The sequence below is a fragment of the Sitodiplosis mosellana genome, unplaced genomic scaffold, assembly GCF_009176505.1.
Source record: "Sitodiplosis mosellana isolate CC-2019 unplaced genomic scaffold, AAFC_SMos_1.0 Smas_scaffold_1, whole genome shotgun sequence".
Lineage (NCBI taxonomy): Eukaryota > Metazoa > Arthropoda > Insecta > Diptera > Cecidomyiidae > Sitodiplosis > Sitodiplosis mosellana.
Window position 1 is genome coordinate 17,605,816 of NW_022595244.1, and position 15,696 is coordinate 17,621,511.

The 15,696-nt window shown below is 35.4% G+C and overlaps 3 protein-coding genes and 1 pseudogene across 4 annotated transcripts; 3 read left to right on the forward strand and 1 right to left on the reverse strand.

Moving 5' to 3' along the window:
* Nucleotides 1–3,368: 3,368 nt before the first annotated feature.
* On the forward strand, nt 3,369–6,585 carry LOC129580307 (serpin B13-like). Its single transcript, XM_055470618.1, has 5 exons — nt 3,369–3,482; nt 4,524–5,362; nt 5,439–5,597; nt 5,668–5,811; nt 5,908–6,585. Exons 1-5 carry the CDS (start codon nt 3,458–3,460, stop codon nt 6,400–6,402), a joined length of 1,662 nt encoding a protein of 553 aa, XP_055326593.1. The 5' UTR covers nt 3,369–3,457; the 3' UTR covers nt 6,403–6,585.
* Nucleotides 6,586–6,791: 206 nt separating this feature from the next.
* On the forward strand, nt 6,792–8,196 carry LOC129580368 (uncharacterized). The gene is made up of 3 exons (XM_055470717.1): nt 6,792–6,995; nt 7,300–7,627; nt 7,713–8,196. The coding sequence occupies exons 1-3, from the start codon at nt 6,969–6,971 to the stop codon at nt 8,024–8,026; spliced, it is 669 nt and encodes a 222-aa protein (XP_055326692.1). The 5' UTR covers nt 6,792–6,968; the 3' UTR covers nt 8,027–8,196.
* Nucleotides 8,197–8,295: 99 nt separating this feature from the next.
* Nucleotides 8,296–14,167, reverse strand: LOC129580323 (zinc finger protein 347). Of its 2 annotated transcripts, none has more exons than XM_055470642.1 (6): nt 12,202–14,167; nt 11,681–11,809; nt 11,329–11,595; nt 10,786–11,267; nt 10,611–10,707; nt 8,296–10,518 (listed from the first exon to the last, which is right to left on the reverse strand). In XM_055470642.1, exons 1-6 carry the CDS (start codon nt 12,377–12,379, stop codon nt 10,358–10,360), a joined length of 1,314 nt encoding a protein of 437 aa, XP_055326617.1. In that variant the 5' UTR covers nt 12,380–14,167; the 3' UTR covers nt 8,296–10,357. The 2 variants fall into 2 exon arrangements, with proteins under 2 accessions (XP_055326617.1, XP_055326626.1); XM_055470651.1 differs by having other exon boundaries at nt 11,383–11,595; nt 12,202–12,951.
* The window catches only part of LOC129580377 (nuclear pore complex protein DDB_G0274915-like), a 3,898-nt pseudogene continuing 1,709 nt past the window's right edge, over nt 13,508–15,696 (forward strand).

Consider the following 15,696-nt stretch of genomic DNA (forward strand, 5'->3'; position numbering starts at 1 on the left):
TAATAGCAAGCGTGTATACAACAAAATGTTGCTCTCTCTTCTCACTGCGTGTGCGACTTAAACATCAACAGCACATTGGGAGCCAACAGTGGGTCTCGTTTGCAGTTTGCTTTGCTTCTCATTTCAACATTTAAAACTTCTTGTAGGGAAAAGCAGCGACCAACGAACACGGCCGACGTACAATCAAACCGACAGCATTATGAGAATCAGTGAATTGCGCTACACGCGTTAATCGCACACCCAACGAGTAATGAGAACGCTTACAGCATAAATAATTAATGACGGCTTTGATTATCACTTCGAATGTACAGAAAGTTTATATATTTACAACGAATAATACAGTGCAACTGACGCATGTACTATGAACTATGAGCGTGGTGTTAAATCCTTTCCATCAACCAAGAGATGTCCATTCTGAATTTATTAATTGAGAACATCCGGAAGAACGCAATTTTTTGTCGATCAGCGAAATGATTTTCGATATGCTATTTATTACCCGTAACAAATGCTATCAAAATCTGTTTTCAAATATATTTGGTCACTTTGAAACACGACTAAATGTTCTTTTCTCATTACATTTATTATTTTCACTGTATATAGGTGCGCTATAGCTATTCTATAGGGCATATCTAATATTTCTATATTATCTAGTATGGACATTAGACATTTCATTCAAAGATAGTAGGTATGAAAACGAAATTAAGCACCATCTGTATTATGTTTCCAAGTCCAAAATGTATTTCATGGTCTTTATGAGTTTTGTCAACATTTAGGACTTGGAAACATAATACAGTCAGAAGAAATTCTTATAATCTGAAAATATAAAAGAGAAATGGATTATTGTTCACTTTTCAATCTAATTTCTTTCCGAAGAAACCTTTTTGAAAACATCTCGAGTGCAATGATAGCCAGAGAATCCTTGGATGAACCGTTTTTGCTGGCTGGTAGCAAGCGCTATTGGTAAACTTTTCTGCATACGCAATGGAAAATGGTACCAAAGTATACCAATGGCCACCGCAGATGGGATTGACACTTGTATTATATGGACGAAATTTCCAGTCTCGAGTAGCTAGAAATGTGAAAAAATTGTGAATTGGCATTGATTTAATATTCATTGCTGAGTTAACCACTTGCATTTGCAGAAACAGACTGCCAAATGTAGGCAGGGCAAGTTTTCAGTGGTGTGACTATGAAACCAGATATCACAAATTGGTCAGGCGGGATCGAAAGCAATTGCAATTACCTACAATTTAAGATATTTATCCTTCCAATAGCCCGAACCAATTCCGAGAACGGCACAAAAATCTGTTAACAAAAACACTCAGCAAAAGTTACTCATATAAAATCTTGAAGTCGTTTTCAGTGTAATCGAGAGATGATCACATTACGAAAATAAAACGCTACAAATGAGGCAATTTGCATTGGGCATAGAGTGGTAATGTGTCTACAATTATTTTCGGGCCACTATAATTAATTCTTGGTTACTGCAATTATTTAAACACGTTTTATAGCATTTTATAGCAGTTTTATTCCCATATTAAATGATAAACGCTCCTGGAGCCTGAAGTTGTTGAAATCATCAAGAATCGGATGACTGATTTGAATTCTACAATTTATCTACAATTTGTTCCTACTTTGTTTTTTTAATGAAAAAAACTTCAACATATTGAGAGAACAAAATTTTGCGATGAAAGAACCAAACAATCGATAGTATGAATCGATGTCCAAACATCATACACTTTAAAGGTTTGTGAACCTGACCATTCGGGGCCCTTAGATTTCGTCCGATAGAGTTCCTTAAAGTTTATAGTCTGTATATATTTGCTTATGAAATCAAAAAGAAAGAAACACTTGGAGGAAATGAGAAAAATCACGCTATTCGCATAATTTTTTTTTTGTGATTAATATGTTCCAACTTTTGAATGTTTCCATTCCCTTTTAGAGTAAAAATACTCGTGCTTAGACTCGAAGGACAATTGTAGAGTCGAAGGCATTTTCCTAGAATTACGAATCTGTTTGATTCAACTGTCATCGGAATTCCTTAGTAACTATACGTAGAGTATAGAATAGTATGAATCTGAAAGCAGAAAAATGATATTAGTTGTTCGTCCCAATATTTGTCTTTTGCGAAAACCTTTTTGAACGTTTTTCGTATGCATCGGGTTCCTCTGAGTCCTCGGGTGTACATTTTTTTCTGGCTTAAATCAAGCAGTATTTGCATTTAACCAACTCTCTTTTGATGAATATTTTCGCCTTATTTTGTTGATTCCAGAAGGAAGTCATCACTTTTTGCGTTTTTTCATGGTTGCTCGGATGCATGGCAGCTAAATTGGTGATGTGAGCGGCTGAATCTAATTTGTCCAAACACTGGTTCGGACATAGAAATATGTTTACCCAGATGTTCTATACTGTATGAATATCCAAAGCATTGACGCGTACGGACGATCGTGCGACGAACATATCAACAGAGCCATCTTTGTTTGATGTGTACTGTATTCATACACACACTTATGCGTACGTCTCGCAATGCACGGTCGACGCACGCATCTATGCTTTGCATATTTATCTTGCATATTTCTATGTCCGAACCGGTGCTTGAATTTGTCCAGATGATTTCTCGATATCTTGATTCGTTTTAGAGTTAAAGCGCCAAAACCAACCACCTTGTTAATGACTTTCTTCGCTTTATCTTGATCATCATTTTTGGCGTTTTTTTCACATGATTTTCACATGAATGTATGGATCTCTTTTTCCGAAAATGTGGATGAACTAATCAAAAGAGAGGAAAAATATTCGATTTTTTATTTTTTGTTTTGTACTAGAGTTTTTTTTCAGATAATATTCGGCTTTTCTAAAAACAAAGTTACCAAATTTGAAATTGGTCGTGCCGTGATTTAAATTTGATGATTAGAATTTTTTCACTCTCATGTTCAAGGCAATGTCGCATGCAATAAGTCGAAGTAACTGTAATTTTTTTTCTTAACCCATAAATGAAAAAGGAATTTTATACAAAATTGAACAAACAACTGAGATTCAATACAAACATCATTAATATGAAAATAAAGAAGTAAATGGCACAGGGAGTTAGCAAGACGCACGTTATAAGGTTTTTGACTTCGATTTCGAGGAGTAAGAGAGATGGATATATAAAACTTGTATTCACCATCTCTTTCGATGGAAATCCAAAACCTTATAATGTGCGTCTTGCTAACTCCCTGTGGTAAATGGTTTAAGAACTGTCCAGTTGGCAGCTGCTGGTTTCGATGCGTTCAACTAGTTTTACCTTTCATATGTGTTCGTGAGAAATATTCTTGACGCTAACGCATAAAAGAATGTTCATGTAACGACGAGAGACCATTCCATTTTGGATTGTCGTGATACAAAGTTCATAGTTACTATCGTTGTGAAGAATTGAAATCGTGTATTTTGGTTAAACATAACGGATTATCGAAAGGCAATGGATTCTAAACTGATAATCACTTGTGAGTACTGTAACTTTTTATTGTAAAATATGTGAACATCGATTTATTATAATAATAAAAAAATCTCGTGATCCAATATAATCAGATGTATATGTATTTTACATGGACAATCGAATTAATAGAAGTCAAAATTTCTAGTGAATATGTTTAACGTTGTAAGTAGCAAAACTGGGCGATCCACATTTGAGTAAAACGTTTTGTGTTATCGCTGCTCTATTTAACTAGGTTTCTCACCGCGATTTTGGGCCAGTTTCACTTCAAGCTATTTTTTGATTTTCAAACCAATTTAGTTGTATTTTTTGATTGTATTTCAGCGAGTTATTCAATTCAAATAGAACATATGAAATCATAACAAAAGGTTGTTGACATGAAAACGCGATAGGGAAGATTGAACTTTGAAATGAATGAATGAAGAATCTTCAGACCTTCATTTTGGTCTAGCACAAAAAAAAACAATTACCTTAAAAATGATAAGCTTATTGGTGATAAAGAGGAAGAAGCATCGAAACGTTTGTATATGCGACCGACCAGTTTCAGAACCGGTGTCATTCAAATGATCATTCGATAATGGTGTTGAGAACGAGAATAAGAGTTCTTCGTTTCTCGTCCATTCCTCTTTCTCTCTTACTTGTTCACAAAATCAAACACCGTTATACATATGAATATTTCATTGCATGAATATCAGCAGAAAGAAGGAACATACCAAAAGTATTCGCTGCTGTGTAAACAAAACTTCCGATGATGTTGCCTGTAATAGTAAAGCTCTTTGCATTACGTTGAATCAACTTTGTGAGAAGAACCTGAAATACGATGGCTATAACTATAGAGTGGAATATAGTTCAACTATAGCTTGCTAACTCTTGCTAAAAAATACGCAAAAAAACATTCATTCATTCCATTGATATAGAACAGTGTGATTGAGATTCAATTTGACTTCACTATAGTAGAACATTCACAATTCGTATATGAATAGGAATAAGTATGTTTTATTTCACGCATAGCACATAAATAGTAACTCATTTTGTTTTGCATAAAATGTAGGTATTTTGATTGTGTGCTTATCGTTTGGTGTTGGTGGTACGCCACCCCGAGACTCACGCGATATTCATAACAAAGAGATCGTTGGCCAAGCATCCAATATCATCACATCGAAACTGCTGAAAGGTAGTATCGATAGCAACAAAAACAGCGTTTTTTCACCATTCGGCTATGCAACCATACTGGCCATTTTGGAAGAAGGTGCTACCGATGATACACAAAATGATATTAAAGCCGTTCTAAAGCATCCCAATGATCGAGCACTCATTCGAGGTGCATATCGATCAGTTTTGTCACATTTTCAAGGCTTAGATCCAGAAATAGCCCCTCAATTCCGCACCTGGTTCTATATATACAAAAACAACACGGCTGATGAATCTTTCAAACAAATACTGCAAAAAGATTACTACGTCACTGTGAAAGATGTGGAGCCATTGAATTTCGATGAAGAGGAAGCAACACAACCAATTTCCAAACCAGCCGAAGAACAAGATGCATCCAAGACATCGGATGAACAAGTTACACCAACCAATAGTAAAGACGTCGTTGAATTTGATTCATACAAAATGGAAGGTGGCTCATTTGATGAAACGCGAATCGACGGCCAAAAAGATGCATCGAAATTTGACGAAGTGGTTGAAGATCGACAATATGTTGAGGTTCCGGTTATTAAAAACGAATTGCAACAAATAACCAAAAATGAAGAAGGAGAAAATGCAAAATCTGAAGAAGCCATTTCATCGTCAAATAAGGAGGCGCAAGAAAAGATAATGCATTTGCCTTTCAAACAATACGAAGAAATGGAAATCATGCAAGCCGAAGAGAGTCGTTCAGGCAAAGCTGTAAGTAATTAATGTCGTTTAATTATAAAAGCTATAGAAATATTTCAAAATTGAATTTCTTTTGTTTTATTCGAAGTTTGGCGGAAAATACGGCGAAGGCGCTTCAATTATTAGTGGCAACTCAATCGTTGGTGAAAAAGAGAATTTCACGGAAAAGGACACATACAAATTCGAACCGAAAATGTTGCTATTCAACGGATTGTATTACCATGGACAATGGGCCACTCCATTCCAAGTAATTTGTTGGACGTTTCTTTCTTTCTGTAAATGATCAAATTGATTGGTTAACATTTTTTTTTTAACAGAATTTGCGAGATGAAAACATTCAAAATATATTCTATTCGTTGGATGATGAGAAAGTGCCGATAAAAATGATGCGAGCTCATGGATACTTCCGAACGGGAATTGTTCCAAAGTACAACAGTGAAGCCATCGAACTTCCATACGATGTAAGCCATTGATTGAAGTGTTTTTAATTTACCAGTGATCCATTGGTAAAGATCAATAAAGATTTATATTTATTTTTTATTTTTTTATTTTTTTAGAACATTCGATACTCCATGCTGCTGATAATGCCACAAGGTCCAGACGGTTTGAAAAAACTGATTGACGAATTCAATACAAATAGTATAAACGAAATTTCAACTGGTTTACAAGAAGAATTGATCAATATTGCTATACCGAAATTCGAAGTGCAAACAAATAATGGTGCAGAAAAGGTTTTGGTCAAAGAAGGTTTAGCGTCATTGTTCACATCAAAAGCGGATCTCAGCGGCATATCCAAAGCGCAAAAACTGCGCGTCGGCGAACTTCAGCAACACGTTGTACTCACTGTTGATGAACTCTCGACCGCCGAAAACTTTATGACCGCATCGAATGTAGTACGAACAGAAGCGCCAGCAAACGAACGCTCCGTTATCATTAACCGACCGTTCTTGTTCTTTATTCGCGATCGCATTGATGATGTCACCATCATTGCAGGCAAAATCACATCATTGGAAGCTTTTGCCATGGACGAACCCCAACTACCCAATAACTAATCTTCAACTTATATTTATAACTTTGTGATAAGGAAGGTTTAAACGGTCAATTATTTTTATCTCCTAAGTTTAATCCAAGCAAATGAATTGAATTTACTTTAATAATATATAACTTCATTCGATATTACAGATACTTAAAACAAAATGTAATGACAAGTTGAATAAATGAATACGACATTTAATTCCAAATTTCACTCTGATTCGCTGAGAATTTGATGCAAATGATACCAAAATCAGTGTTTGCACCAACACTTTGTTTCGAAATATTAACGTGTTACAAACAATGCAGATTTTTCGTTCGAATTCAAATGTTCAAAAATATCTCAAAATCGTGTGCAACACTTTGTACTTAAGCATTCAAGTAGTTCTGACATCCCGCGCTATAGTGCATAGAACTCCAAGCCGCATTCATCATCGCATCATTGTACGCATCGGTGTTTATTCTACCTTCCCGGCAGTAAATAAGACGCATTTTGGACATTTATTATCATCTTTTTCCGTCATTACTCGACAGTGTTAAAAGTGTTGTGATTATTTTTTTGGAAAAACAAAAACCGATTGCAAAAATGATGACCAGAAACCGATCGAATAAGGTAAAAATAAATATATGTCTCATACATTTGTATCACTTGTAGAATCTCACTCTCTCGACAAATAAATTGTAATGCATGACGCGCTGATATTGACTTAACCATTGAATTATTCAATCTAGTCATAATTCACGCACACAAAATTGAAATTATCGCGTTGATTGCACTCCGCTCAACGATGAATAAAAGATGGTGATTTAGAGAGAGTTTGATCAGTTTGAATTTTGTGCGGGCTACTTCGATCTGAGCTTAGGAAACAGAACAAAAAAAAGTTGTTGCCCATTGTTCATTTTCATTTCATTTTCAGTTGAACGGCGATGCACCACAGAATGCGAACGTCGAAACATCAGACAGCAAGAATGGTAAAGCGACAAAAAGAACTCCGACCAGCAAAGCATCGGAGAGTCCAAGTGCAAAGGTTTCGAAAAAAGCGAGCCCACAGGCTTTGGACAATCCAGTAATTGATGCAAAATCCGTATACGATTTCACTATGAAGGATACGTTCGGCAAAGACGTACCATTATCCAAATATAAGGGAAAGGTTTTGCTCATCGTGAACATTGCTTCGAAATGTGGATACACAAAGAAAAACTACGATGAATTGAACACATTGCAAGAACAGTACAAGAATAAAGGTAAGTACTACGGCGATGTGGTTCCCCGATAGGAAAAGAGATGAATTACTTGATACTATATTCCACTGATTATTTTTTTCTGCAGATTTCCAAATTCTATCGTTCCCATGCAACCAATTTGGTAGTCAAATGCCGCAGAAGGATGGCGAAGATATGATGTGTCATTTGGAGAAGCGAAATGTCAAAGTTGGCGATGTGTTCCAGAAAATCGATGTGAATGGAAAGAATGCAGCTGCGTTGTACACGTATTTAAGGCAAAAACAAGGTGACGGTGCCAATGTTAAGTGGAATTTTGTCAAGTTTTTAGTTGACAAAAAGGGACAACCCGTTGAACGCTTGGGTTCATCCACTTCACCACTTCAAATCGTTCCAAAAATTGATAAACTCCTCGCTGAATAAGTTACACATGGATGTATGTGCGGTTTTTTTCTTCGAACTGTTGTTTACGATTTTTTTCAATTTTTATTTGCTACAGATTAACTAGAATCTTCTTATTTCATCTTTGAATCACTCGTTTTCATTATGCATAACAGAGGAAGCACAAATAAAATCACCGAAAAACGCCAAAATTGACAATGTTTTATTTCTATATATGTTTTCAAGTTCTGACTGCTCATTGAGCAATCATATTTCTAAAAAAAAAAGGAAAGGAAATCAGAACACGTTCCTTTTTCTTGCATAAATATCAGTTTTTTTTTTATTTAATCTTTTAATAATAATTTGCCATAGTCAAACCGATTATTCTAACTGCTATTTGCTATTTGTTCAGAATTTCGTGGTAAAATAGTTTTCTTTTCGTAGCGATCGATATCAGTTGTTGTAATTCATCATTGAAGCATTTATGCTCGTTTGTACTTTACTTCTTTATTGTGTTTTTTTTTTGTGTTTGCGTTTATGTAATATATATTTCTACAAGTCGGCAACTCTGTATATTAATTTAAATCGTAGATGTTTTGGTTGTTTTTGTATAAAAAAAAAACTCTTGTTATTCTGGAAAAGTATGTTGATGGAATGTATGTTGTCTGTTTGGTTTGTAGGTTGGCTTGTAATCTAGGAAACACATTGGAATTGTATGGGCGATTTTATTATTTGTGATCGATTAGAAGTAAATCAATGGCAACAGAGCAACATAGCTTTGCGCTAAAGCGAAACACAAATATACAATAGCTTGATTGAATAATGGGTATATATATATATACTAAAATTGCCACAATATCGATAATAGAAGTACATCGATTGTTTTGTCCTTTATTTCCATTGCAGAATGTCAAAATTTCTATTACGCAAATTATAAGCTTATGACTACCTAAACCTATTCATTACATTACTAGTTGTATACTGAAAAGGAGTCTTTTTTTGCTTGAGGATCTCTTTGTATCATTTTATAAGATGGTTTCCAGGCGGAAGATAACGCAATAGAAGCTGGTGTTTCGTCAACATTTGTAACGGCTTCAAGATTTGCTCCCATTCCGTTATGCAGTTGATTATTGTTGTGATCACAACTTTCCGAGAAAAAAAAAATTATTCAAATTTATAGCTAGACAATTGCATTTTCGGTTGAATACCTACAATAAAGTTATTCTGATTTAGCATTTGTTTAGCATTTTGCTTTTTCATCTTCACCTATGTCTCTGTATAAAAGTATATTTAAACTTTATTCATTTATAAAAATATATGTTACTTGTTACCCTTCAATAGCTTCTAATTACAAAACATATTTGTCATTGTTGTTCTCAAAATTTTTTGCTTTTTCTATCTTGGATAAGACTTTTTCTGCGTTTCTGCACATATTTTAAACCAGTATGGAGTTTTCTTTTTTTTTATAAGGTATTCATTATTCAATTACGTTTTTTTTAAAGTGGCGAAAGTTTGTGTGTTTTCTTTTCAAATCCCTAAACTATATGGGTGTTTGTTGGAAACTAGATTTGGATCATATTCTCAAAAGATGAAAAAAAAACGCTGCTTGTCGCGACAAGCAAAAAGATCATCAAAAACTACTTCAAGTATTATTGCCGAACGAAATACGTATTACTTAAATTTTACAACCTATATGTAGTCACACATAAAAAGATTCTAAAGCCTATGGGGTATGTATATGTTTTCACGATTTTGTATATGAAAAATAAAACGAAAAATACAAATCAGCAAAGAAAGCGAACGTTTAAAAAATCACATGTAAATAAAAAGAAATAATGGATCATCATAGTACAAAGATCGAATGGCATCAAAAATGAAAAATAATTAGCAAAAATTCATTGCATGAGTTTCTTGTAAAATTGTGTAAGACTCATATTCATATTCTAGTATTTAAAAAGACTTCTGGCGCTCATTTTGGCATGAAACCCATCATCATCATCATCATCATCATAATCAATTAAATCCCATTTCGATCATTTTAAATCTCCAATTGAGAGCAAAAATCACATAATCAAAACAAAAACAACGAATCACAAATAAAACCAGTTCAATTCATTTAAAATGATAATTGCTTTTCATCAGTTTGACTGATTTAAAGTGTTGAATGAATTATTTAATTGAAAAATAATAATAAACTTAAGATAATAATATAAATAAACATATTCGTTGACAATCGATAAACTAATTCGATCATGTAAAAAGAAAGTAAAAGATGCAACGATGAGATCTGAAAGCACAAAATGTTTCTAACGCATCCAAAATCGATGGAGTATCAAAGTGTCATCAATTTTACCAGAAGTCTTTGTAGGAAGATCAGGAAGACGAATTTTGTGCCTGCCTGCCGTTTGTGGTTGTGGTTGCCGAAACAGTTGTAGCCGGAGCCGCTGGCTGCGACTGCGCTGATACTTCGGATTTTACTCGTCTAGCAATGTGGGATCGCGTGTGTTTGCGCAAATGGTCCTTTCGATAAAATCCTGTTTGCAAAATTCATTTATGAATTGAAGAAATGTTTAACTTGTCAAATTTTATGGAATCAATCAATTATCCTGCTTAGATTGTAATTTACCTTTGCCGCATTCTTGGCAAACATGTTTCTTTTCGCCCGAATGGATGACGATGTGCAAAGTGAGCTGCTCCTTTCGTTTGAAGGATTTCATGCAAATCTGTCATAAATCCAAAAAAAAAGCATTAGTCTCAACTTGAATTGTTAGGATTCTATTATGATATAAATCATAACTTACGTTGCAAACATGCGGTCTATCTGGAATGTGCGACAATTTGTGGCGTGTCAAGTGATCTTTGCGCTTAAGAGCTGCATTACAAATATCGCACACAAAACGCCGTTCGACGGCATGCGAAATGACGTGTTGCTCGATTAAACTACGATCTGGGTAAGCCATTTGGCATTCGGGACAGCAATACAACGTGGATCCATCGAGTGCTTTAGTTTCACGTATCTCACCCGGTTTTGGTCGTGGTTTCTTCTCTTTTGGTGCTTTCTTCTTCTTCTTCTTGCCATTGCTTACCGCAGTCGTTGTAGTTGCAACACTGTCAATAATTTCGGCTGCATGATTCGACACGTTGTTCGTGTTGTTCGCCGCTGTTGCCGCATTTGATGAATTCGAAATGCTGTTCGATGTGTGATGTTGGTGGTGAGAATGCATTGCGTTTACTTGATTCAGAGCCAGATTCAAATTTGGGCTGATGCCGTTCTTCAGTCCACCTAATAAATCAGATTTCAAAATGAAACCATTGCCAACATTTTAAACCATTCACATCCATACCGCTTAAGTTTAAGTTTGCCGAACTCATCGAATTATTTATGCTCGACAAATTACCATTTAATCCATTGCTGGTCGATCCATTGCCAATGGTGCTGTTGTTCAGAGCAGACGACTCCTTTTTGATAGATTCAGAATACTTGAGAAAATGCTGTATGGAAATGGGCAGCGTGGCCGACAACAAATGAGACGAATAATCCACTGTGTTCGATGGATTGGCCAATGTTTGCCATGATTGATTAACATTTTGCAATATTTGTTGGTTGATAGCTGATGAATGAAATAGAATCAAATCAAATAAATTTAGGTTGATTTTATTCGATATCAGGCAGTTGTTTCCGAAGTGCATTATTACCATCTTCACGATCTCGTTCAATCTTCGTTTTCAGCGCATCTTTGTGATCGTTGCTAAACATATTATTATGCTCACCTTGCGGCTGGTTATAAGCATTCGAAAGATTCTGCCCATATTGCATAGCTGAGCCTAATATTCATTGATCAACAAAAACAACAGGGGAAAAAGAAGAAAAAAAAAGAAATCAATTGAAAAATCGACGAAGAATTGGATTTTTCTCAAAATTCCGACAACACCACATTTTCAATGGGAAACATAACCAATTTTCAACTTAGTAAGCAAAATTGCATTTACTATTGTACAGGCGACAACAACAACAACAACAATAAAAATCGATAAACCGCCATGACCATTGTAGTGATGATTGTGCGCCAGTGACGCGTACGATTCCAAGCGACATTATACCAATATTTTACTTATATTTCATGCATTTCTATTCGTTTTTTTCGGTATGAAAATGTAAATTGTACATTTACACTGTTTTCGATTTGATGTTGAATTTGAAATGATTGCAAATTTACCTGAGGTAGAATTTTGATTGAAGTGATTTGTAGTTGTGTGATAGCGGTTGCCATGCACATCCTGAGAATTCATGCCTGATGTAGCCGATGAAAATGGTCCACTTTGTGTGTCATGACCAAATTTTGCGGCAAATTGATGAATGCCAGAGAATGGGCCACCAAATGCGGAAAAATTCATTATTTACCGATGAAACGAACGTAAAAGGGAATTGTAACGTAAACTTTATGGGCCGCCCAACAAGAGAGACAAAAGAAAAAAATCACTCTTTTGGACGTCGTACTGTTACACCACACGAAAATACAAAGTAAACACCAATCAAAATGGCCCAATATAAATTTCAAAATAAACAAAATTAACTGAAACTTAAGAAGAAATCTCAAATGATTGCACAATTTCGATTGATTTTTTTTGTTTAATCCAACTAAAATATTTTCTAATTAGAAACAAATTCGCAAAACTGAGGAAGATGAATAGAATTACGTTGATTCACTGATTCACTCAGCACTCTAATACATTTTCCGCTTTCGTCTTTCTCTGTTTATAAGGAAGAAATAGAATGATTTTCAATAGGAAGCGACACATACACACGTACTTTATGTGTACATGTGAGCTCACACATTGACACCCTCACACATATACACGCACACATTCGTATCGAAAGCGTACAACGAAGCCATAGTATTAGTAACTAAGGGAAGCGGTGAATTCATTTGCATTCAGCGAGGGTTGCTTATGCACATATGTGCTTTATCCAAACTGTAAATATTAGTCTAGAGGAGAAATCATAGCCGTATATAGCCGTACATAGGGTGTTCTGAATGTAACACTTGCTTAAAACATGGATATGAACGAGAGTGAAAACCTAGAATATTTTATGAAGGGGCATCAAATTCCACAATACAATCTCAAATCTGAAAATGAACGAAAACTAATACTGGAAAAAAGAGTTTATCGAAAAAGACATTAAAAAAAAAAAACAGATATAAAACGTATGAAAATCGAACCATGCAAATGGAGAAAATTGTCGTCTTTGGAACTTTTGCTTTTATTCTTGCATTTACATACAATAATTTGTAATTTTCCATATTGACAAACTAATTCAACGTAGTTTCCTATCGATCAACAAATAATTTTCAATAGCTAGAAAAAAAAAACAATTTTCAATAGCTTTTCTCGGAGCGAAAATTCAAAACATTTCATTTGAAATCGTTTGAATGATTTTGTCCCAAAATGCCGATTGTGCTGCTTGGGTTTAGTAGTACTGTCAATGTCCGCGGAGACTGTCGCACATGGCGTCTCTATACGTTGTGTGACGTTTTGATGTTCTTCGTGGGTATTTCACAAACGAATGCAACTAGCGTTTGATATGTGTTCTTTGCTTGTTGCTGTGTCAAAATTAAGAGGGAAAGACTTTTTAACAAATCGCAAATAACGAAAATATTGATTGTGTTTTTATAATTGTACTAATTTTCACGGCAGAGTGTTTTTTCCATCGGAAATTTAAAAATTGAACGATTACAACGCAATTTTGTTGAAAGTTTTCTGATTCTGTAAACCATGAACTGTGATAATTGATGAGCTGATTTCTGAAACTGATTTTTTTTTAATTGTGGAATGAGGTTATGTTATTTGGAATGTATGAATTTTCCTACATAAACAAGAAAATACATGTTTTAAAAGTGGAAACAGTGTTATTTAAGTGAAAACATTCAGAACACACACAAAGAAAAAGAAATTAGTGTGAATAGAAAAAGGAAACACAATGAGTTTTGAACGTGCAAACACTAGTTCAAATGACCTACCAATTGCCGAATCAACACAAATCGAAAAAATAGCAAAAACTCCGCTGAGAAGGTGAATTTGTATTTATGTTTCATTCGAGTTTTTTTTTTGTTCAATTGTAGTTACCATCTTTTCGATCAAGATAGAAAATGATTCAAATCGTTGATTTTGTTTATTTCAGATTGAAATTAAGCCTGGCCAATCGATTGGGTTTCAGCAGCAAACCGAATAGCCCAAAAGAAACTCCGCCATCAAAACGGAATTCCATCAATTCGCCAACACTGAGTAAACTTGATCCCAAAGTTTATTTAGACACGCAAAGCAATGGCTTTGCATCACGTGTTGTAAAATATCATGAAGCAAGTGAGGCCAAAGGTCGTGAAATTGCTAGCAAAGCGTATCGCCGACCAGGCGACTTTCCCATCGTGAACCTTGACAAGAGTGAAATCAACTTGAATCAAAAGCAAGCAAATGCACCGAAGGTGTCGAAAATTAACATTGCACCGCCAATAAATCTGGTCAGTGCATCAAATGCATCGGCACGTTCGGCGATATTTCGAACGGGAAAAAATTATGGTGATTCGTATCCGATTGGGAAATTAGGCCCTATCGAAGGCAGAAAACCGATCAAAGCAACATTGCCGCAAGACGAACCGATTGTCCCCACAAGCAACGACTATGACAGCGCTCCAATTCGCAGTTCATTGGAGGCATTGAAAGAAATTTCACGAAAACGGATCCATTGTGATGTGAGTTTTATTTACACCAAAAGCCGTAACAAGGAATTTCATTGTATCCACTTATTGCAGGAAATCGACGGCGATACAAATAAAAAGCAACGAGGAGATGCTCTGAATGATTATGATCAAAACAATGCACAAGCAGTCAATTCATCGAAGCGAACCAGAGATCGTACCTCACCCACATATTGCAGGTAAGAAAACATTTTCGTTGTTCCTTGTAGAACAATGGAAGAAAGTTCTTTGCAGAATTAACACAACTTATTCCATTTTCTTACAGTTCAACGGCCGAAGTGCAGAAGAAGCGATACAAAAACAACGATATACTCAGCTCGTTGAGTTCGAGTATTTTAGTAAATACACCTAAACGAAGCCAACTCAGTGGAGATGCAACACCAACGAAAGTTCTTCGTCCCGAGCTCAATTACAATAGAAAAGATGCAAATCAAAATGCATCAAGTGACAATTATGCTGGCAACAAGAGGGCAGCCGAATCAAGTCGTGTTGGCACAAGTAACAGTGATTTACCGCTTCATCGTCCATCAGAACAAATTAAACCGGTTATAAAATCTATGTCGGATGGCTATGTACCACCAGCAAGTCAGCCAACGACAAAAACAAACAAACTAACGCTGTTCAACAAAGTCTATAGTGCTGCTCCATCCGCAAGTGAAAAGAAAAAAGTGATAGACGACGATGAAGACAATTCGATATCGTTTGTTAAGCCAAAAGTGAAAACGTCGACCATTTTTGGTGCCAACAAAAATCGAGATCAAAAATCGAAACTGGCGATGATGTTGAGCTTTTTGCGCGGAGATGAATCAAAAGATGAAGTGGATAGTGTCCGAAAGCCTTCGATTGGTGTCGAAAAATCTGACCAAAAAGAAGAAACAAAAACTAGTATCGCATCAACGTCGGCTAATCTGAGTACAATCACTTCGGTCACATTCAGTACAGCGACCACGACATCTC